The sequence below is a fragment of the Rhinolophus ferrumequinum genome, chromosome 11 (assembly GCF_004115265.2).
Source record: "Rhinolophus ferrumequinum isolate MPI-CBG mRhiFer1 chromosome 11, mRhiFer1_v1.p, whole genome shotgun sequence".
Taxonomy (NCBI): Eukaryota; Metazoa; Chordata; class Mammalia; order Chiroptera; family Rhinolophidae; genus Rhinolophus; species Rhinolophus ferrumequinum.
In genome coordinates, this window is record NC_046294.1 from 58,777,370 (window position 1) to 58,800,033 (window position 22,664).

The window sequence follows — 22,664 nt, forward strand, 5'->3', positions numbered from 1 at the left end:
CTTTTTATTTTTCCAGGAGTTAATGATTACCATATTATTTTCAGTTGTTCCGTTTCCTGTGACTCTATTCAAATGCTTGATCAGACTTGTCAAACACCTATTATTATTATTTTTTCCAAACACTATCAATTAATCTTTTTACTCTATTATTATAGCAATTAATTTTCTTACTCCATTTTTTTCCCTGGCAATCTCCCTCTCTGAACTCTCTAGTTCTCCTGCTCCAGTCTGGGTTGATTACATCGAGGCCTACTGTTATACTGGAATTTCCTTTGCTGCTTTCTTGCGCTGGAGCCTTCAAATGTCAGTATGTGGAGATTTTTTCTCTTTAGGGAAGAAACGGCCAGCCTCCTGACTGGGGGGCATGTACCCCATGGCTATTTGAAGTAGGATCTTTCTGGGAGTAGATCTGAGAAAGAAGGTCCCACTGTTCATTACTCAAACTTCCCCATAATCGGCATGTTTCAGCCTAATGCCATGAACCAAACTCACCTCACTCCTACACGTCTTGTGTCCTGAGTCTGTCCCGGGTCTCCCTGGCTCATTATCCCCAGAGAACATGCTTCCTGGCACCTACAGAGGGTAGCTCTCTGACTTCCGGGGGTGGGGAGGAAGACCTTTGGCTCTAACAGCTCCAGACAAATGTTAGCCAAAGCCTGCGCCTCATTCACCTTCAGGGGTGTCCCGTACCACCTCAAGTCCTGCGTCCTCCTGGGCTCTCATGTAGCGGCCTCTCTGCTCTAAATCACATTTCCCTCCTCCACTCATTTTCCACTTTACAAAATTTTTTTTCTGACATTTCTCATTTGCTGATGTCTCCTCTCCAATTCTGTCTGTGGATTTATACTACCGCTAATCCCCATGTCACCCGACCCCTCCCCATTTAGTGATGTTTCAATAAGAGAGAAACTTGGCCACATTTAATTGGAAATCTCTCCACCTCATAGAGCCATGTATGTATGGATGTGTATATGGCACTATGAGGTATGCAAAATCCCAGTGCTTTCTGTCACTATATAGTCGTTTGCATTTTCTAGAATTTTATATAATCATACATATGTGTTCTTATTTGTTTGGATTCATCTCTGAATATATTTTAACTTTATTCAATTTTTTTAAATTCAGTGCTATTGAGGCATAATTGACATACAAAGTCACTGATTTTAAGTCCAGAATTTGATGAGTTTTGGTATTTGAATATCATCATGTAATCACCAATCTGATCAAGATAGAGAACACACGAAAAGGAGTACTTTAAATTTAAGCAAAGATTTAAGGGAAGCACAACGCTTATTAGTTTCAGAGAAAGTCATATGCTGCGTGCATGGAACACTCAGCCATTATCCCAGCACACACAAAAATCAGTGCCATTTTACCTCCTTTTTTAACTTACAAAGCTGTGAGAACTTGCATTCTTGATTCTTCACGGGGAACTTTGTTTATTACTTTTCTTACAAACACCTCTTTGGTGCTTTAGGAAATAACTTCCAAGATAAAGTAACAGAAAAAGGGTTTGTGAGGGAGATAGAGTAAAACCTGAACTATATCTGCATGCTGTTTATATAATACTTGGATTCATTTACCACAGTGATTCTTCTGTCTCCCACCAATCTAGTGACCATTACGGAAAGTGTCTCACAGTCCCAAAGTTTCTGTCAGCCATGTCGTCTCAGGCCTCTTTCCTCCCATCTTGTCTCCCAGCCTTCAGTTTCTCCCCGTTCCCTTCCTGCCTAAACATCTCTGTTCCATTAATCTTTCTGAAGTCTTGCTTTTGTCATGCTGGGAAACCCTCCACGCTCCCAGGAAGGCCGTCCCCACCTTTGGGTGCCCATTCATGCTGATGGGCAGCTGGGAGCCGTCTCAAGAGAGCCCTGGGGCTGAGCCTGGTTGTTGTGCAGGGTGGGCTGTCTGTTTTATCTTCCCCGACCCCAGCACAACGTGTGGAGTGGCCTGGGTCTTAACATTACACTTGTTGCAAAGGGATAAAAACTTACATCCTAAACTTTACGTAGAAAGCCTAGTAAGGCCTTTAATTGGTCATCGTTAAGAAATTTCAGCGATTTATGTGAATGCGGGGCTTCAAATGGCACAATGACGGAGAGGTTATGCTGCATGAATAAGTTATTTGTCACATGCACGTAACTTATTTGCCTGGGTTACTTTCTGAAAAGGACCATCATTTATTCATTTATTTAAACCTTCACTAAATATCTGTTGAACATCCATTACCTGTCAGGCTCTGTGCTAGGCACTGGTGGTATACCGGTATATTAGAGGCAGAGACAACCATTGTCAATGTTCTAGTTTGTTTCCTTTCAGTCTTTTTTTAATATTTTTAATTACATTGAGAGCTTACTAGATTTAGTTATGTGTTCTGTTTTATTTAATATTCTATCATAAAGACTTTCATGCTATAAAAATTTTAAATAAATAATTTTAATGGCTTAAAAAAACAACAAAAAAAAAACAAAGAAGTATTGACTACTCCCTTACAGAACTAACAGATTAGCTGAATGAGTCATGACAAGAGTAAAGAGAGCTATGAATGGGAGGTAAAGTACATTCTGGGAGCTGTGGTGACCACTACTGCCCTGCCCCTCAGCACTCACCAGGGAAGCTGAAGGATTCTTCCTACAGGAGTGTGTCAGCCTGAGTGAGGACTTCTCTGGCCCACAGGGGGCAGGAACATGCAGGCCGGAAGTGCCAGGGACTCCAGGCCCTAAGGATCAGTCCTCAACCAATGGCAAATGAGAACTGAGAAGTCACTACCCAGCTTCCTCACCCTCTAGGTGGGACAAATCGGAGGGTGTTCTATGCTGCTTAGCTTGGGCTGCTATAACAAAATGTCATACTCATAGACTGGGTGGTTTACACAACAGGACTTTATTTTCTCACAGTTCTGGAGTCTGGATGGCTGAGATCAGGATGTCAATATGGTTAGTTCCTGGTGAAGTCTTTCTTCCTGGTTTGTGGGCAGCTGCCATATCACTGTGTGCATGTGACCTCGTCTTAGTGTGCGCTCTGAGAGAGAGAGAGAGAGAGAGAGCTCATGCGAGCTCTCTGATGTCTCGTCTTACGAAGACACTAATTCTATTGTCTCAAGGCCCCACCGTTACGATCTCATTATGGACCCTCCTTAATTTTTAATTACCTCCTTAAAGGCCTTATCTCCAAATACTGTCACATTTGGGATTAGGGCTTCTACATATGAATTTTGACACAATTCAGTCCATAGCATATACTGTCTCCCAGAGTTCCCCAGTGAGACTGAGCTCCAGTTACCCTTCTCCCAGTAACCTGTTCATTAACGCACTCTGACTTTGCTTCTTTATCTTCCCTCCTGATTCCCCCATCTTCCTACCAGAGCTTCCTGAGACTGCTTCCCAAATAAACTACTTGCTCTCAAATCCCAATCCTAGGGTATATTTCTGGCAGGAACCCAACCAATGATTGCAGCACATAACAGGGGGACCTGGCCTAGACGTGATGGGCCTAGATTTCAGCTTGTCATGAATTCTTTCCTAAGGTCTCTGTGGGAGGCCGTTTAAGGTCTTAAGCAAAGGAGTACATTTCTGGCAGAATGTGAAGAAAGGATTAGAAGAGGTAAAAAGTAGATGCAGGGCACCTAGTTGGGAAGCTATTTCTTCAGTCAAATAGAGAGAAGGCTGTGACCGATGCTAGAGAGGAGGCAGTGAAGACGGAGCCCGACATGGTGTCTAACCCATAGCAGCTGCTCAACAAATATTTTCAAATGAAAATTAGCAAATGGGTTCAGTCTATCCAATCTCTAGGTAGACTGACAGAACTTGAAGACTGATTGGACCTAGGAATTGAGGAAAAGGAAAGAGTCGAGAATAACTCCCAGCCTTCAGGCTTCAACAGCTAAGTGGATGCTGGTGCTATTTACTGAATATGGGACACAGCCCCAAGGAGGAGGGGCAAGTCGGAAGGGGTAGGAGATAGTGAGTTTGGGGCATGATGTGCCTGCGAGACATCTAATTGATACTGAGCAGGCAGCTGGGTCTAAGGTTTAGAGCTGGGTCCGAGGTGCATATTTGGGTCCCACCAGATATAGATGCTAACTGAATGGAGCAAGTCCTCTCCAGCCACACAGGCAATGGGCGCCAGAAGAGCTCCACATTTTCATACTTTCTGGCCTTCTCTCTAAAACAATATTAGTACAAAGGAGAACTAATATTTATTGAGAACCTACTGTGGGCCAGGAATTCTGCGTATTTATTTCATCTTCAGAACAGCCCTGAGAAGTATGCAATATTATTACCATTTACAAATGAGGAAATTGAGATGCAGAGAGGTAAAGGAACTTATCCACGGTCACACCGCCCATAAGCAGCTTCAGATAAGTCTGGATTATCTTACTCCAAATTTTGTGTTCTTAAGGAAGATAAGCACCAACAAAGTGTGGTTCTGTATCCTATGTCTCTCAGTCTCACCAGACTCCACAATGAGCAATTCCCACAGTCGGGTGCATTCAGTAGAAGGATATTTCAATGTCAGGGTCCAAAGACTATTCTCTCAGATGCGCTTTGTTCAGCTCGCATCCCTCATTTGGACAGCTCCCTCTCCAGTGGTCCCCCTGCTGGTGACGCTGTGATTTATAGCCCTCACTGAAGTCTCAATTTCTGTCTCTGTATTTGCTTTCTCTGGACATATCATGAAATAGAATCACATAATGTGGTCTTTTGCAATGGTTTTCTTAGCTAGTATGCTGTACGGAAGGTAAAATATTTCGTATTTCCTCAACACCATAGGAAGTACAGGGAGTAAACCAAAAGCTCATCATTTCTTCTTATTTAAAAATACAGCACACTGCCTTGGACTTGCTAATATTGATACATAGTCCTGAGAATGTCCCAACTATTTTCCCTTCTACAAACAAATACCTTTTTTTTGTAGATCTGCATTAAACTTATACACTAATTTAGAAAGAATTGACATTGACATTATTCAATATTATATATTTTCTATTCAGGTACATAGTATTTCCTTTCCAACGTGGTCTGTTAAGTCAAAAGTTTTAGAATTTTTAAAATAAATTATTATTAGGTTTTGAATATATACTATTAGTATTGTACTTAAACTCTATTCTTTATGAGATATTTTTATATGACATATTTTCCCATAGTCTGTTCTAAGTCATTGTTTCTGATAGACAGGAAAGCTATTGAATTGTGTGGAACAATTTTGGAAAATAGTATGGAAGTTCTTCAAAAAATTAGAAATAGAACTACCATATGATCCAGCAATCCCATTTCCTGGTATTTACCCAAAAGAATTGAAATCAGGGTCTCTAAGAGATACCTGCACTGCCGTGTTCACTGCAGCGTTAGTCACAAAAAACAAAATATGGAAACAACCTACATGTCCATTGATACATGAATAGATAAAGAAAACATGACATAGTCATACCCTGGTATATTATTTAGCCTTTAAAAGAATGAAATCCTGCCATTTCTGACAATAGGGATGAACCTGGAGGACATTATGCTAAGTGAAATAAGCCAGTCACAGAAGGCCAAATACTGTATGATTCCACTTATATGACATATCTAAAATAGTCACACACATAGAAACAGAGAGCAGAATGGTGGTTGCCAGGGGCTCGTGGAAGGGGAAAATGGGGAGTCGCTGTTCAACAAGTATAATCTTTCAGTTATGCCAAATGCATAAATTTTAGAGGTCTGCTGTTAAATATAGTGCCTGTAGTTAACAACATTGTATTGTACACTTAAATTTTTGTTCAGAGGGCAGATCTCATGTCATGTTCTTACCACAATAAAAAAAGAGAAAAGAAAAAAAAGCAACTGGTAAACAATTATACAAATACAGTTCTTAAAAGATGGAAGTTAGCATTTATACTGCTTTATTCTCCAGATGTGAGGTAGTGTTACTCCATATGTTCTAATTCTTTTAATATGTTGTTGGAAGCAGAGTTTCATAGACTACTCTCTGGTGTGGGAGTGATCATCTTACCTGAATTATAGAAGGTTCCAGAGATTGGGCAAGCTGATAACTTGAGCCAGAAAGATGAGGTCATTCTCTTTACCAGTCTCTGCAATCTTGCAAAAGGAGAGTCTGAGACATGTTTCTTGGACCAGAAACTAGACTGAAGTGAGAGGCCCTTAGGCAGAAGGAAGATTGGAACTGTGGTCAGTGGAGTTTATCCTGGAACCTGTCCCCATCTTGACCTCTCCCACCCTCCTCCACACTGTAGCCAGAGTGAACTTTTGTCATCATAAAAGAGCATGGTTTAGAGGACCCGTCATCTGCCCCTGCTTACTTCTCCAGACTCCCATCTCACCCCTCTCCTCTCTATGGAACCCTATTATTTAACCGTTATTAAATTTCTTTCAGATCCATAAAAAACTCATTACTTTTGTTTTTATCTCTAGGACTTTCCCTCTGTCCCTGCCTCTCTCACACCCAGCCCTCCAAACTATAATTCCTGCTCATTGTCAAGTCTCAATTGAGACCTCACTTCCTCTAGGAATTTTTCCCTGATCCTCAAGACTGGATTAGGTTTTCCCTTGGCACTCTGCTTTTAGCCCTATTCTAGGGGTTATCCAACTGTGTTGCAATTGCCTATTAACTTGGCTGTACCTACCTCCTCCTAGACTGAAAGTGCCTTCAGGTAGAGACGGAATCTATCCAACGTGTGACCTCATGAGATACACCAAGTTAGAACTGCCCAGTCAACTTGCTCCTGAATTCCTGGTCTACAGGAACTGTGAGATAATAAATGATTACTGTTGTCTTGAATCACTGAATTTTGGTTAATTTGTTGTACAGCAATAGATGACTACTATACTATCAAAACTTAGTGCTTTAAAACAACAACCATATCTCAGATTCCGTAGGTTAGTTAATTGGCAATTTCTTGCGGCTTGTGGCATCAAATGAGATCAACTCAGCAATACTCAGCTGATGAATGGGCTAGTTGGCATGACCCAAGATGGCTTCACTCATATGTCTAGCACTTTGTGGGCTAGATGGCCGGGCTCAGCTGGGAACAGTTGGAGCCCACACTTGGAGCCTAGACTTGGCCTCTTCACTCGAGCAGTTTTATAGTTCTAGCTTTCATGTTCAGATCTATGATTCAGTTTGAGTTAATTTTTTGTATGGTGTATGATCAGATCAAGGCTCATTTTTTTTTCCAAACAGATATCAGGCATGTAATAGTTACAGTAGCATTTGTTGAAAATGCTAGCTTACTATCTCCTTTCCTCATTTTTGTCTGAAGCAATTGTGTATATATACAGAGGATGCCAAAAAAATGTATACACATTTTAAGAAAGGAAAAAACTGTATTAAAATTATGCTAATGGGAACGACTTTGAGCATCTGTTGTAATGGCAGAAGTCAAACGTGACCTGTATTCATCTTATGTTATCACTATATATTGATTATTTAATTTTAATACAGTTTTTTCCTTTCTTAAAATGTGTATACATTTTTTGGCCATATATACATATATATGTATGTGCACATACCTATATACACACACACATATATATACATATATACATACATATACATATACATATGAGAGCTATAGACAAATATATATGAGAGAAATATACAAATAGACATATATACACATGTATATATACATATACATATATATGAGAGCAATAGACATACATATGAGAGAAATAGATGAAAAGACATATATATGTATATATATGTATGTGTGTATATATGTCTATTCGTCTATGTCTGGACTTTTTTGCCAAGTTCTATTGATTTGTCTGTATATCCTGTGTGGTTACATTTTAACACTGCCAAAAGCATGAGCATTCACTGTAGCTGAATTGCTCTCATGGCATCATACACTAAAAGTCCTCAGGGACAATCCAGCCTCTTGAGACATGACACTCGGTCTCTAGCTGACCCTCCTGGACTCCTCTTCCTCAAACAGGCCAAAGAATCCATAGAAGTAATTTCAAAAATGAATTAGGCAGAGGAAATAGGTGGGAAAAAAGAGATGGTTAGAAGAGATGAAGAGAAGAGGGTGGAAGGCAGAGCTATGTCTCTGGCCTAAAGGGAAAAACTGTGACTCATAAATGAAGTGGGAAACAATCCCATTTTCTAATACTGAAACATGTCAATGGATGGTGAGTCAAAACACAATCCCCTCTATGAGTTTGTCACCATGCCTGCATAAACTTTTCCTCTCAAGAGCATATCTTACTTAATGATCTTTCTTGTACAAAACACCAATTTCATTGTTTCAAATTTGTCAGGAACAAAGTTTTTGGATAAGAAGTTATAGCAGGACTTTTCTGTTTTTCAAAAGTAACTTTATTGTCAGTAAAATTTCTGATTTACTAGAAGTTTGAACTGGTTTGCAAAGTAAGTAGGTTAATCACTAGCTCATGTCTCTAAAATCACTTGGAGATTTACTATTAATACATTTAGTTGATTGTCTTAGGGCCTGTTTGTAGAGGTACTGATCCTCAATGAAAATAGGTGAAAATGTTTAAAAAGTATAAAATGTTCAGCAATTGTGCATACCACACTGATTCTTTGTGGTTTTGCCAAAATCAGACAACATATTTGGCTTTTTCTACCACAGACACGCTTTTACCTCTATTACTACATCGTCCAACATGGCAAGGCTAACAGAAAATCAGGGTCAAATGAGGAAACTCAGCAAATGGTTTTTATCTGGCTTCAATGTTTGACCACCAACTGGCAAAGACCATAAGAAAAATTGCACAGGAGATAAATGATAGGGTAAAAGTACATTTTTGACTATAGGCCCAGGCTCTTGTAAAAGAAGCAGGCCTAAGATTTATAGGAAACGATTTGGGAATGACTTCAAAGTGCTGAAGAATCACAAAATTGTTTTTCTATTTAACAAAAAAAATTTCCCATATTTAAAGACTTTGGGGTGGTAGTTATTTTTTTTTTCTCCAGCATCTATTTTTTAATTTTACCCCATAATCCCACCTGTTGCTGTTTTTCTAGGGAAGATCGAATAACTAAAAAACTTTTATTGCATGTGTAGATCACAGCAAATTATTGGCATGTAACATATATGTAACATTGATAGAATAAAAGGAGATTCAAAGGAGATAAAACACATAAATTATCTCAAGCGGGTTAATTTTAGGATGACTTTTTACTGATGAGAGAAACTCCCTTAACTGAAAGCTAATTAACATTTTTTACTAACCGCATCAGTTCCTTTCTTTTAAGAAGTTCATAATAGGTTCTCAATATAACACTACATCAATCCTAAAACATCATGTAATAACCTATTTTTTAAAAATCAAATTCAAGAATGCCAAACAGGTGACTTAGGAAGAGAGTGGAGGCCCAGCCCAACGAAGCACCTCACTTCTGTCTTCCCAGGACAAAAGGATAAATAACTGACTCCGATGTAACTAGTGGAAGTAGGTGCTCCCACGATGTAAGAAACTGTCTTGAGACAGAATGAGAAAGAATGCGGGAGAGGAAAGGGAGAATTTTAAAGGCTGTGTAGGTGTGTGACATATTTTCCCCTAGAATTAGGAGATAGCTGCAAAAGGTGGAAACGCGGACGGACGGACTCTATATTGGTTTTCTTGAGGTTTAGGAGTAAAAAAGTAAAGCAAGAAGGAAAATAGGCAGGATCAAGGACTTTAGAGCTGGAAGTTACCATCTAAGCATTTAGTCAAGGATTGGCAATTCTATTCGGTGTTAAACCCAAAAGAATTCTTACACAGAGCAAAAGCAGACAGAAGAAAAGCTGCTGTTGTGGACGGGGCAGAGAGGGACAGAGAAGGGCCGAATGCCCATCACGCGCACACACCCCTTTCCCTGTCCTATGAGTTGTTTGAAAACCACCGACCAGGCCTTTGACAACTAAAAAATCAGAGACGCAAGTGACCGGCTCACGGTCACAGCACAGAGGCCGATGTCTTGCCCCTACACAACGCACCACTTCCCGGCTTGCCACTAGAGGGAGGTAAGGAGGGGCGTGAGCGTTTTGGGGAATCCTCTGGGTGAGCTGGGCTGTGAAAACCCGGTGGGGAGAAAGGCTGGAGGGAGCAATCGCGGCTGCGAGCGCGGCGGCGCAGGCCGTCAGCCCGGACTCTTCCTCGTGTGGCCACCGGGTGGCGCGCCCGGTCCGCCGCTCGCGACGGTGCTGGATTGTTGAATTGGGAGGCCCTAGCCCGCCGGTCGCCTTGGAAACCGAAAGCGCGGCGGCGACAGAGTGGGTGGCCCTGGTTTGTGGGCCCCAGGGAAGCGCTACCTTATCAGCTCCCTGCTGGGTATACGCACCTGGAAGCTGTGAGGGGCGGTTGGAAGATCGTCTGGCCTCCTCGCTGGGTCCCTGACTCCTTTCAGTCTTCTCTAATATGCTTCAGACTCTTAAGCATCTCTGCGCCACCCCCACCGGCCCTGTAGCTTGCTCTGCCCCCACATGGGCCTGGAGTCGCACCCTCCTGGTGTCCTCCACTGGGCACTGTTCCTGGGCCATTAGGAGCCGCAGGGAGGGTTCCTTAGAGGCACTCTCCAGCTCTTGACCCAGGAGACAGAGAGGGAGGTTTTTGTGTTTTGTTTTGTTTTTTATCTAATCAGAATATTACCCCATCTCTCTTTCTGCCTTTCTGTAGAACCCCCGGATACGTTGCTTATTTGCAGTTCTAGATCTTCCGCTCCCAGAAGGAAGGATCTGGATTTGCTTCAGGTTTGTAACCATCATGCTCCCCTCAGTCTCTGGCACACAGTAGATGTTCAGTAAAATAGTAATGCTTTCCATTTGCGTGGGGCTTTATCACTTGAGAGTTTTCCCAAAGCATTTGAGCTTCATTAATAATCTGGAGAGGAGGTAAGAAAGATGGGACAGAAACTGAGCGTCAGAGAGGTTTAGAGACTTGTCCGAGGTTACAAAACTGACTAATGGAAGAGCTAGGACTAGACACAAGCCTTGCTTTTCTTAGTGCTCTTCTCACTGAATTTCTAGACTGGAGAATGCCTTCTGAGTGAGTACCTCACACATCTTTGCATCCTTCTCAACTCCAGCGCAGAGCCCCTCCCCCTGCAGGCACTTCGTAAATACTGCGTGTGTTTTTGACGCCTTTTACCCTGACCCTTCCAATGCATAAGATTTGGGGTTCATTTCTTTTTTATTAATTTGCTAGATTTGTATAGTACTTTATTTGTTTCCTCATTTCCCCTCTTACTCCATAGTTCTCTGCTGGGTAGAGAGTTGAGGAAGTGGTTGGGAGGTGGGGGAAAATGTCCCATCTAAGGGGAAAAAAAGATTTCTGTGAAGGCAAAGAAGCAAAATAAGACGGGATATCTTCAATGTGTGTGCTAATTGTTCATGGATTTCCTTTCCGCCACTCCAAAACCCAACCCCAGTATATCCTCTTTATATTCACCACTGGTCTTTGAAGATAGAGAAAAGCCTTTTTGTTCTCCTCCCCCATCAGAGTTTTCATTATCCTCACAATAATCTCTTCATGGTTACATTTCTTTTTTTGACATTTCTAAAACTGAAGGAGAGCAGGAGTAGGGGGGGAGGGGGAAAGGAGTTCTGGTCATAAATATAATGTACTGCATTTCAAAGTATTTGTTATGAGCAAGTCGGGATCAGAAGACACCAATTTTTAAGCTAAGAATCCAATTTGGGAGCTGCTGTTCAAAAATGTGCTACTGACCGAAGGATTTGAATTGGTAAAGAAAACACATGCTAATATAACGTACATCACAATCATGTGAGTGAAAGTTGAAAATGTTCTTCATCCAGATATTTTAAAATGCCTCGATTTGAATATGTGGTTGTTTAACATATCTTTAAACTGGCTGTATTTTACATTTTAAAGCCGTTTGGGGCTATATATACATAATCTGTACAAAAAGAGGTCTGAATTTTTTAAGCTAACTTTTAGGTGATGTTATCACTACTAAAAGGCTTAAGATAAATTCAGGTTTTTTTTTTTTTTAACATATGCTGGAGAGCATTTCTAAAATATTTTAAAATTGTATTTAAAAATGTGTTCTAGCATAAGTGAGAATTTGAATTTAAAAGTGATTTTTGCTTTCCAAATTCAGGGTGCATACAACATTATGAGCACATAAAGAAAGTGAGCACACATTATTCACAAGTCAATCATTCAAATCAGACATTTATTGAATACCTAGTTTTGTGCCCATAGAAGGTGCTGGCCTATGTGCCAATATTTATTTTTGAATTCCCAAAGATAAGGGTTTGTGGAAGTAATTAGTTGCTATTCAGTATTAAAGGAGTTATATTTTGTTGAAGGTGAGTGCCACGAATTTTTTCAAATACACGGCGCAATTTACACTATAGTGAGATATGTGCCTTTAAAGTTAGATGGCTCTTTCACAAAGGCTTTTGGTAGTACGTTATTATTATTATTATCATTATTATTATTATTATTAGACTTACACAGTTTATAGCTAGTTAATGGCAAAGCCAGGACTAGACTTCAAGACTTCCAACACCCATATAGAGACCTTTTACCTAAATCATTCTGTCAACCCCTGATGGAATATTATTCGGAGCTTTTGTCATTACTAATACTATTAAGTAAATATCTTCCATTTTAATCTACTATTTGTATAAAATATTGGCTAACAAATGTCAGGATCCCTTCCAAATGTCCAGAAAGGTATTAGGGCAGAACTTCCATCCTTCCCAGGCTCCACAAAATTGTGACAGGGATCATTGGGAGTCTCTGGATATTCATGGCTCTACAAAGTCCTGAAAAAAGACATTAGGAGCTTTCTAGATACTGAGCCAGGATCCTGAGACTTCACAGGAAGGGACATACTCTGTTTTTTGGGTAATTTTGCAGAATCCAGGAAAACATTATGGAATAACAGGACATTGAAGAAAATGGCTCTTATATGTCCATTTTTTACTAAACAGACTTCTTTTCACTGAGAAGCACTTGGGGAATATTTTTGGAAACATTTTCTATCAGAGTGACTATGGAGTAGACTCTGAAAAGGCTGGAGCCCTGAGTCTTTGAAACCCAACCTCCTCGCCTGCCCTCACTCTATGGCATATGTATGGAATGCCCAAACAGGAAACACAGCCCTAAAGGTCACACTGGGAGCTATGATCTCCATAGCGTTCATTACCTGAACCATTTTGCTAAAGTCTTTTAAAGGCTGTTCAGTACTATTTTTTTAAAGTTCTGCTGGGGTATGCTTCTTTCTTCCTATCAGAGTAGAGCTCTTCTATATTTTATAGCCACGGGCCAGGTAAAGTGCCACGCACAGAGCAGGCACTGAATAGATGGTTGCAGTTACTGACAAACAGATTAGGTGTCCATTTGTCACGAAATAATTCTAGGTGACACCTTCTTGGAAGATAGTTAAATTACTGTGGGGACAGATCCAGGAGTGCAGTTTCCAGGCTCTTGGCCTCACATGGAAAGGTGCTGGCTCAGGTAGTAAATGGCCATCAACTGTGATTGGATGGCCATCAGCTATGGCTAGTTGGCCGTCACCTATAACCAGTGAGCCATTGGCCACTAATATAACTGCCGTGGCTACGCTAACAGAAAAGGGTGGCTAGCAAGAAGTTGGTGGCTGAGCTAACAAGCGCGGATTGCAGTTAGCACGGCGGATGGAGCTGGCAGGTGAGGTTGGTTGGCAGAGACAAGTGGAGGGCTGGTTGCGGATCGTGTGGCTCCTGCTTCCTGTGTCTCCAACCCAGCCGCCAGCAAGACTATAGTGGTGTGACTCCCCTATCTATAACTCCGTGGGTGTTCCTTTTTGGCCTCACCATGTCCTGCGTTCTTATGTGGGGAGCGGGACCAGAGACCCCGCCTGACACCTTGCATGACAATTACTTTGTATTTTTCTCACCTTTTACTGAGCTATAAATCATCTAGGTGGTCAGGAACTGTAAATCCTTGTAAATGTTTATAAAAATCCCTATTATTTGTAGGACACCATCAAATGCAAAAGTACATTCTGAGGCGATGTCATTAGCTCATTGCAGTAATGCAGCTATTAAGCAGGCAATCCAATTGGCTTACTAATTTTCTGGAAAGTGTGTGAAACAATGAATCTTAATATAGTTTATGCATAAATCATATATGCTTAATGGATCCACATTTTCATTCATATTTTATTGAAATCCTTTGCCATGAGCTGCAGTTAGGTAACTAATTATACATTAGAGAGTTGAAAAACATAAGAGCCAGGTAACTGAGGTAATTGAGCAAAATGAGATCATTTTTTCCTCCAGCACCAGATGGGTGCCACAGGTGGGAACCATAACACTTTGATCTCTTCCATATGACTCAGAAAGAAAATTAGAGATTAATGTTGGCATTTGTTTTAGCTTTTAAATAAAATATTTTACAGTAAAAATTATTGTTAAATAGTAGGTTATTGTAAAATGAAATAATTGTCAGTGTGCTATCTTTTGTGCAATAGTCAAGTTAAAAATTCTAATTCTAAATAGAAAATAATATAAAAATTCAACTGCATCTGAAACAAAAGAAAGCAATTTTTTCTTAGCTGGTAAATTTCTGTGAACTGTGATAGTATAATGACACATTTTGGTTTGTAGCTTATGGTATTCTTCTCAGTATTTTCATATCTGAGAAGATACGAGTGAATATATTCCCTTGTCTTAATACATTAAATCTTTTTGTTGTGTCACCTGTGTGATTTTTCAGTTGAAAGGCACTGTAGTACATCTGCGTTCACATATGAATCCATTAGAATATAGAGATGAACACTCTTGGCTAGAAAAGTCTCAGACACAAAGACTGAGCCTCTCTGGAGGTCTGGGTGTGCAAGCAGCATGTCTACAGGGAAAAAGTGTGTTTTCATTTCAGAGAGTTTTTCCACTGTGGATCTGAATAATCTATGTAGATTGCCAATTCAGTAATCCAAATCAATGATGAATGTTGACAATTGCAAACCACATGGATTAGCCTTTCCACATATCGTCATACTTGGCAGCAGGCAGCCATTTGTGCTTTACAGTTACCTGAAATTTGAAGAAGCATGAGCTGGAGCTATAACTAAAGGGGGGTGTAATAAAGCTCTTTCTATATGTCAGACACTATGCTAGGTGCCCTATAAATATTAGCTTATTTAATCCTTAAAACAGCTTTCAGAATGAGATTTTTGTTCTCACTTTACAAACGACAAAACTGAAGCTCAGAAAGGTTAAATAACCTACTCAAGGTTACATAGATACTAGGGGTTAGATCTTGGATTAAAACATGTCTGCCTGAGTCATTCATCTATCCATTCATTTATTCATTTGACAAGGATTTATGGTGCATCTATTACACTACGTGGGGAAATACAGCAACACGCAAGAATTACACCATTCCCACTCTCACAGAGTTTCTAGTCATTTTAACATATAATTACAAAGGTTATGTGCTTTTTGCCACACCCAACTATTAATACATTGACTGAAAGTTAGGCACTTTTTTTTTTTTTTGAGATTAATGGAAACTGGAAGATAAAAATCTGTCAAAGAAGATTATAATCTGAAAAAAAGTGCTTTTGTACCTATACCAAATCTTTGAAGTATTCCTGTGTACTATAACATTGGGCCTGATTTTCCCTTTGTAAAAATATTGTTTCTGATAATTTTTTATCATTAGATGCAAAAGCAATTAATAGCTAATGAAAAGTTACTGTTAATGATAACGCATTATTATTATTATTTTAGGTATGTAAACCTCTTCAGAAGTTAAAAAACACTTTACTATGTGCTCTTATTTGCTCTTTATAACAATCCTGGCCAAACATAATCCCTTTGGATCCTAGTTTCTTGGTGCTCATGGAAAGTTGTGCTTTTGCTTTGTCTTAATTTTAAAAAATTAACAGACATCTACCAAGTTGCTGCCATATGCAGTGCATTCTGTCAAGCACTGTGGAGAAATAAAATGATTGAAAAAGTTCAGTTCTTGCTCGTAAAGAAGCTTGACGGGGGCAACAGATGTAGATGCCTAACATAAGGGAGTGAGTCTCAGCCAGTTTTGGGTAGGGGGTGCTGTACTTGAGCTAAACATAGACCTCACCAGACTCAAGAATCCAGTTGATTTGGATGCCCCCGTAGTGGGGCGGTTGTTAGGTCTGGGGACATGGAAGCGGTCTGGACGGAAGAGCCCGTTTTAAATTAAGTTTTAGCAGTGCCTTATCTTGAGTAAACACAAGTAGAGGGGCAAAGACAGAGCTGATTTACTTTTCCTATGTGTCTTTTCTAAACAGGTACATTTCTTACCAGCTAAGCAACGCAATGGAAAACAGAGCGAAAGCAGATAAAAAGGATGTTCAATATGGGCCACGAAAAGAAGTGAAATTTCCTGTCAGTGAAATGCTTCTAGACTATCAGTAAGCTTAGATTATTAAATGCAAAGTTTTCCATATATAAATGGCAATCATTGTTAAGACTCTTATAACTGCGCATGGAAAAGGATGCACTCAAAAGCTGTCAAGGCAGCGGGACTGGAGGTAGACTGGAGGCATAACTGCCCTCTTGTGCTCTGTGTATATTTTTAAAAGTTTTTGAAACTTTGACTATAACACAGTCCACGTCGTAGCTATGGAACAGCATTCATTCGTGTGGTTTGAGCTCCCTCCCTGTATTATTGGTCACTCTCTCAAATATACACAACCGCTTGCTGGCCTACCTCTTAAAATACAACATAGAATAGTCAACGTACATTCATAGAAAAGTAAAAAGTGGAAATTTTTCTTCTTTAACTTTTCATTTCCAGACATTCCAATTTGCATTCTTTCCAAATCGCTACAGATCAAATCCAAATGATTTAGAGAGAGTTATTTTTAATAAGGATAATATTTCTTAACGTTTTGTTCCCAGGAGGTGGACACAAAATTAGAGGTGATACCTATTCTATGTTTATGTTTTATCCACCTAATGGAGAGTCAGCCCCTTGAGAGCTTTTGAGTCTCAGCTTTGTTGGCTTAGGGTAGGTGTTTCAATGTGTAATTCTTAGGGAGTGATTACATGTCAGTGTGTTTCCAGATCAGAATGTACTTCATTCAGGCATTTATTGAACTAATACTTGAATGTTTCCCAAGTTACTGGCAAGTGCTGGGTACAAAGATGACGGGGAACAGCAACCCGTGATCCCTGCCCTGGGGAACCATGGGAGACAGACATTAAACAGCTAATTCAAGATGTTGAAAAAAACTTACACAGCTATCATTAAGGTTCTATGAAAGAAAAGTGTAGGGTTCTGTGTAATGGTATAACTAAAGGACTCCACATAGTTGGAGGGGTCAGGAAAAGCTGGTATGAGGAAGCAATGCGTAAGCTGATCTCCAGGAAAGGAACAGGTGTTAAGGAGACATAGCGCGGTAGAGAGGAAGACTTATGGGAAAGACACGGGGTGAGGAAGTCCTTCTCACAGCCCAGGAAATGAGAGAAGGGGCAGAAGGGAGAGAGAGCAAGCGCAGACTCTGGTGGTTTAGGCAAGGGTCAGATAAGCAGAGCCCTGTGGAACACGTGGGATTTGGAAATGGCGAGCCATGTATTGGAGGGGGCAAGGTGGAAATGGGGAATCCGTGATGCTGGTGACTAGGTCTTTGTGTAAGAGGATTGTTTTTAACAACATTCAGGGAAAATCCATCTTGAGAGACTCCAAACTTTTTGGAAGGCAGTGTGTGAAAAGGTCAGAACACTGAGAGAGAAACATCCATGGAAAGGGGCTTTTAACAAAGTTCCCTTTTATTTTCTACTTCCGATAACATTAATAACCAGATACTACCCGCACTCATTTCTCAACATAACTGAAAACTTTCCCCATCTCGTCTTAGGATAGGTGGCCAAAAAGTCAGGCTCTGTGAATACAACCTGCTCTCTAATTTGCTCCCACAGTTTATAGTGATGACATCCAATTACAACTGTTTCTCTCTCTTCTGGGTCAGCCAGAGGCCAGTCTTTCTCCTCATTAACAGAGGTTTACAAGGAAGCCAACATTTAAAAATTCTCATGATCTAGTGCAAGATCTAAATTAAACATCCCATGCTTTTGTTCTCTTTCCTTTGTTAAAACCGAATAAATAATCTGATGGACTGGAACAGCCAAGGCCTTGCTGTACTGTGCTCTGCTAGTGACATTTACTCATTCCATGTGTTCCCAGGTCTTATAACAAATCACCAAGACACCCCGTCATCGTCTAAGGAAGGACTGTCCAAGGGTCCCCTGGTGGCATCTAATATTTCTCTGATACAATCTCAGCTCCTAACAGAGCGGAGAGCACATAGTAGATAGTCAATGATTTCTGAACAATTGACCTTTTTTTCAATCTAACCCAAGAAAATAAGGTCATAAACTTCTCTGGTTGTTTGTGAAGAGCTGAGACTGCCAGTGTTAAATCTACAAGGTGATCGTCTCTGAGTCGTGATGCTTTTTATTTTCTCCTTTGTATTTGTTTTCATCTTTCTACAAGGAGTATGGGTATAGACATAGATACAGATATAGGTATGGATATGATTATGGGTTAAAAAATAGATAAAAGTATAGATTTGGGGAGAATGCAAATTTGTTATCCTTCTCAGAATTTTCAATGAAATTGCATAGAAGGAGAAAGTTGACACGTTACTAACATTTTAATAATAGAGGGAGGACAGGGGAAAGGTGACACATTGTGTTACTAATAATTTCATAACCTTATGCTTTAAAATAGTGCTATATCCTTTTCAAACCACGTTAGTATATATTACCTCCCTGGTTTGTCTTGCTTCAGCCTGTAGTGTGACAGGGGAGTTCCTCGGGTACTGAGTAGATGTGGGAGACCGGAAAAGGAAAAAGGATAGAGAATGGTGAAGCTTGAATTCCCACAGTGGCTAATAGTGCGGAGTTCTGAAGTTCAGCTTCATCTGCGTCTTGGTAAATCCATCTTTTCATGAGGCCTGAGGAAATCGAAGTGAGTGCCAAGGAGAGGCTAGGCCAGGTTAGACCCGCAACTACCATGCACTACAGAAGGGCGGCAATGAAGCCGCCAAAACCTTTGGGGCCTCTCAGAATTCCCCGAGGCCTGCTGATGCCACTCAGATCTTTCCCAACTGCTCAATGCAGAAGGAACACCAGACAAAGCCCTGGGTTGTTCGCTCCTAACTGCTCTGAGGGGAGGGATGATAGCCTTAAGGGTAGGGTGGCCAGGTATAGCAAATAAAAATACAGGTGCCAAGTTAAATTTCAAATAAACAACAAATACTTGTTTTTTTTTTAGTATAAGCGTGTCCCATGCAACATCTAGGGTTTGGGCTGGATACAGTCTCCAGTCCCATTTTTGCATGCTCAGTCGTCACAAAGGCAGGCAGGCTCACAGTCCCAAACCAGTGGAGACCACATACTTGAGATTCATTTGCCTGCTCCACCCATGCAGACAAGTACCTTTGCCATATTTGTAACGGCAGAAATTATGTAGTAATTAGCACATATTTCATAGGTTCTTTTCAGACAATTTTCATTTATGGTATCTTTATTTTTCTCCTTAAAAATGCAAGGTAGAGAAGGCACTCTTTCAAAATTTTTGCACATCTGAGCTTTAAGTAAGAAGGAAAGCTGGCTGCTTATACTTACCCTATAACCTTATTTCTTACCATCGTGTGGAGACCCCGCCCATCTATAATAGTTCTTCCGTCTACGGTCGTTCCTATATCCTCTTATTTCCCCTATAGCATTTATCATAATGTGTAGATAATGGTTTGTGTGTTTACTTGTTTATTGTCTAGTAAAATATAAGTCCTTAGAGGGCAAGGATCATGAAGACACTGTTCCTCAAGATCTCTGTACCGCCTAAAACAATGCTGGGCACATAAGCATCTGCTCATTAAATCTACATTGTCTGTATGAAGGCGTGAAAGGGAACACTGATCAACTTAAACTGCGGAATTGTGGAACTGAACAGGAACCATAAAGCTCCTCTCATCTCCTTCAATTCTCTTACTTACAGAAGAGTGAGCCAAGGCCTAAATAGATTCAGAGGCAGTTTAGTGGAGAACCAAGTCTACAATCCAAGTTTCACAGTATCCAAATAGAGCTCTGGTTTCCTCTAAAGGATCTGCTTGCTTTGTTTTTATATTGCATTTTCTCATCATTTGGAAAGCAGGAGCCTTATTTTTCTCTATACTAAGTATACAATGTCACAGATATAAATGATATTTTGTGGGAAGGGCTGAGGAAGTAAGATTCAAATGCAACTGAAATTTACCAAGTACTTACTTTAGGGCAGAAATGTTCTCATATGATTTCTTATTTTAATCCTTATAAAAAATGTGTAGAGCTGGGTTTTGTTACCTGCACGGACAGCTTGAAAACTGAAGCTCAGGGAACTGACTTGCCTGAGGTTAGATAGGTAAGAAGTGGTAGGAACAAGATTGAAAACCAGAGTTTCTCAGTCTTGAACCACTCCTCTGTTCTCTACACCACAGAAGCGCTATCATTTTGTTTGTTTTAATTGAGGCAAGTGATTTATACAGAGCTATTTCTGTGGCCTTATTTTGGTCTCAGATTTAAAGTTATAAGACTTACTCTAGGTAATAGAGATACACGTATAGGGATATACTTAACACTTCCAATAGCTACCAAATGGCCTATACCAAAGTCTTTCTGCACTTTTCTATCTCTCTTTCATACCTAACAGATACTCAACAAATACTGTGGGTTTTAATGAAAGGTATTTGTGTCAGGAAAGAAGCTTTTATTAATTATAAAAGAGACGGTATACCAATGAACTTGAACCAATAGGTATGCCTAGTTTGTTCACCTCAAACAAAGAAGATGGACGTGCTCTTATAAAATCTGTGTTTTGCTATTTTTGTCTGAATATTTTTAGAATTCTGGAAAGCATGTTTTCTGTATGCCCTTTCCCAGGTTCTCTTTAAGTTGAATTATTTATAGATCTTTAGAAAGTATCAAAATTATGGCTATGCATTAAAAATGATTGATTTGGAAAAAAACTTGAAGTGATCTCTCTAATATGTATTTGAGTGAGTAAAATATACTCAGAGACACATAATCACTTAAGTTCTTATCCCTAAATTGGTTTTTATAATACATTTAATACTTTATGTCAATTCAAATAATTTAATTTTAAATTTTGTCTGTTTAATTTTCCTAAGATAAGTAATTGTAACAAATCTTATCTTTGTTTATTATCAGCTGTCAAATAAAGGAAAATACAGTAGAACAATTCATGGTTCAAATAAAGAGACTCAGGGAAAAGAACCAAAAGTATCATGAAAGAGTGAGTATAAAGCCGACATCTAGCCATTAAACATTTACACAAATGCTTTAAAAAATTGTGAATTATGATGAAATGTACTCCAGGAAATTATCTTATTTAATACTTAGAATTGATTCATTTACAATCTATTTAAGGATGGTTTTTTTTTTTTTTTGGTACATGTAAGGCAAGAAGAAGATACTGTTAATATATTAATTATAATGTCAAAGAAAGTTAGCTTAAATTATGTTATTTAGCTCATGAGGACACTGAGTCTTATGTTGAAATTTTAAAGCTCTGAAACCATGTTTACCTTTCAATTTCTTATTTAACCAAATTATAAAACATTGGTTCTCTATTTTTAATTTTTGTATCTGTTTTCTTTCAGATTTTCAGAGATTGTACACATGTTAATAGTATTTGAAAAGTACAGTCTGAGTTGTTAAAATGACCAATGTTTAAGATGATACATTGTTTTTATAAATCAGTTTAAAATGAATTTCAAAGGGGTGCTATATATGACTATCAGAAGTAAAGACCAACAGAAATAAAGTTTGGAAGCAATAAATTATAATAAACACAACTCCACTCTTAAAGGGTTTCACCAATGAGGAAATACTGAGGGTGTCCCCCATTAAATCATTTATTTTATGTGGACCCTGAAACTTCTACACTTAACTGTTTTATTTGGCTTTTGTCTAAAAAGCCTACATCTACAAATCTTAATGAAACCTGGAGTCAGAGATCTGAGTTTGCATCCTGACTGTACAACTTACTGCTGATGTCATTTTGGCCAAAACTGAGCCTCAACTTTCCTTTTGTAAAACAGGGATTCTTGTCTTCCCATAGGGCTGATTTGCTCATTCATTCAGCAAATAGTTATTGGGCAAGACAAGCCCTGGTGGTGATATAACTGTGCCCCTGACATTGTCAGGATTCTTAAGGATCAGTCACTTGTAATAGGGACTAAAATAGAAACTCAGGGCTATAGATGGGAATGGAAAGGAGAAGTTTGGCCTAGGTGCTTGGATGTAGGTTCCACATGATGAAGTAAGTCCATTCAGAGCACGAAAGAGGAATGAGTTGCCATCAAGGGACCAATGCATGTCTCCCATTGGTCAGCATTGGAACTCCTAGGTCAACTTTGGGACTTCTATTTAATTGTGGAAAGGACTAAGGAATTACTTTGCCATAGCCCATCAATTGGAACCAGAAACAAAGGTTTTGTTTCCGTGAGGGATTAGCTCAAGAATGGGAGAGTTGATTCACACCAACACCAGTGAAGGGAAAATTTTTTGAGGTCACATGTATCTAAATGGCTAAATTAAACATGACCCATTAGTAAGATATTTTTCTCTTCAGTTATGTCAAAATCAGAAATGCCCCTCTTCCTTTCTATTCATCATCCCTTCCTAGACATGTTTAGACTGTCACCTCATT

At 39.5% G+C, this 22,664-nt stretch overlaps 1 protein-coding gene across 1 annotated transcript in view; it reads left to right on the forward strand.

The window, feature by feature from the left end:
- The first annotated feature begins 10,218 nt into the window (after positions 1 to 10,218).
- Positions 10,219 to 22,664, forward strand: part of CCDC83 (coiled-coil domain containing 83) — a 42,891-nt gene continuing 30,445 nt past the window's right edge. Inside the window, exons 1-4 of the mRNA XM_033121298.1 lie at positions 10,219 to 10,280; positions 10,626 to 10,699; positions 16,237 to 16,359; positions 21,161 to 21,245. Of these exons, the coding sequence (XP_032977189.1) occupies positions 16,265 to 16,359; positions 21,161 to 21,245 (180 nt within the window). The 5' untranslated portion in view covers positions 10,219 to 10,280; positions 10,626 to 10,699; positions 16,237 to 16,264. The remainder of the gene's footprint in view (positions 10,281 to 10,625; positions 10,700 to 16,236; positions 16,360 to 21,160; positions 21,246 to 22,664) is intronic.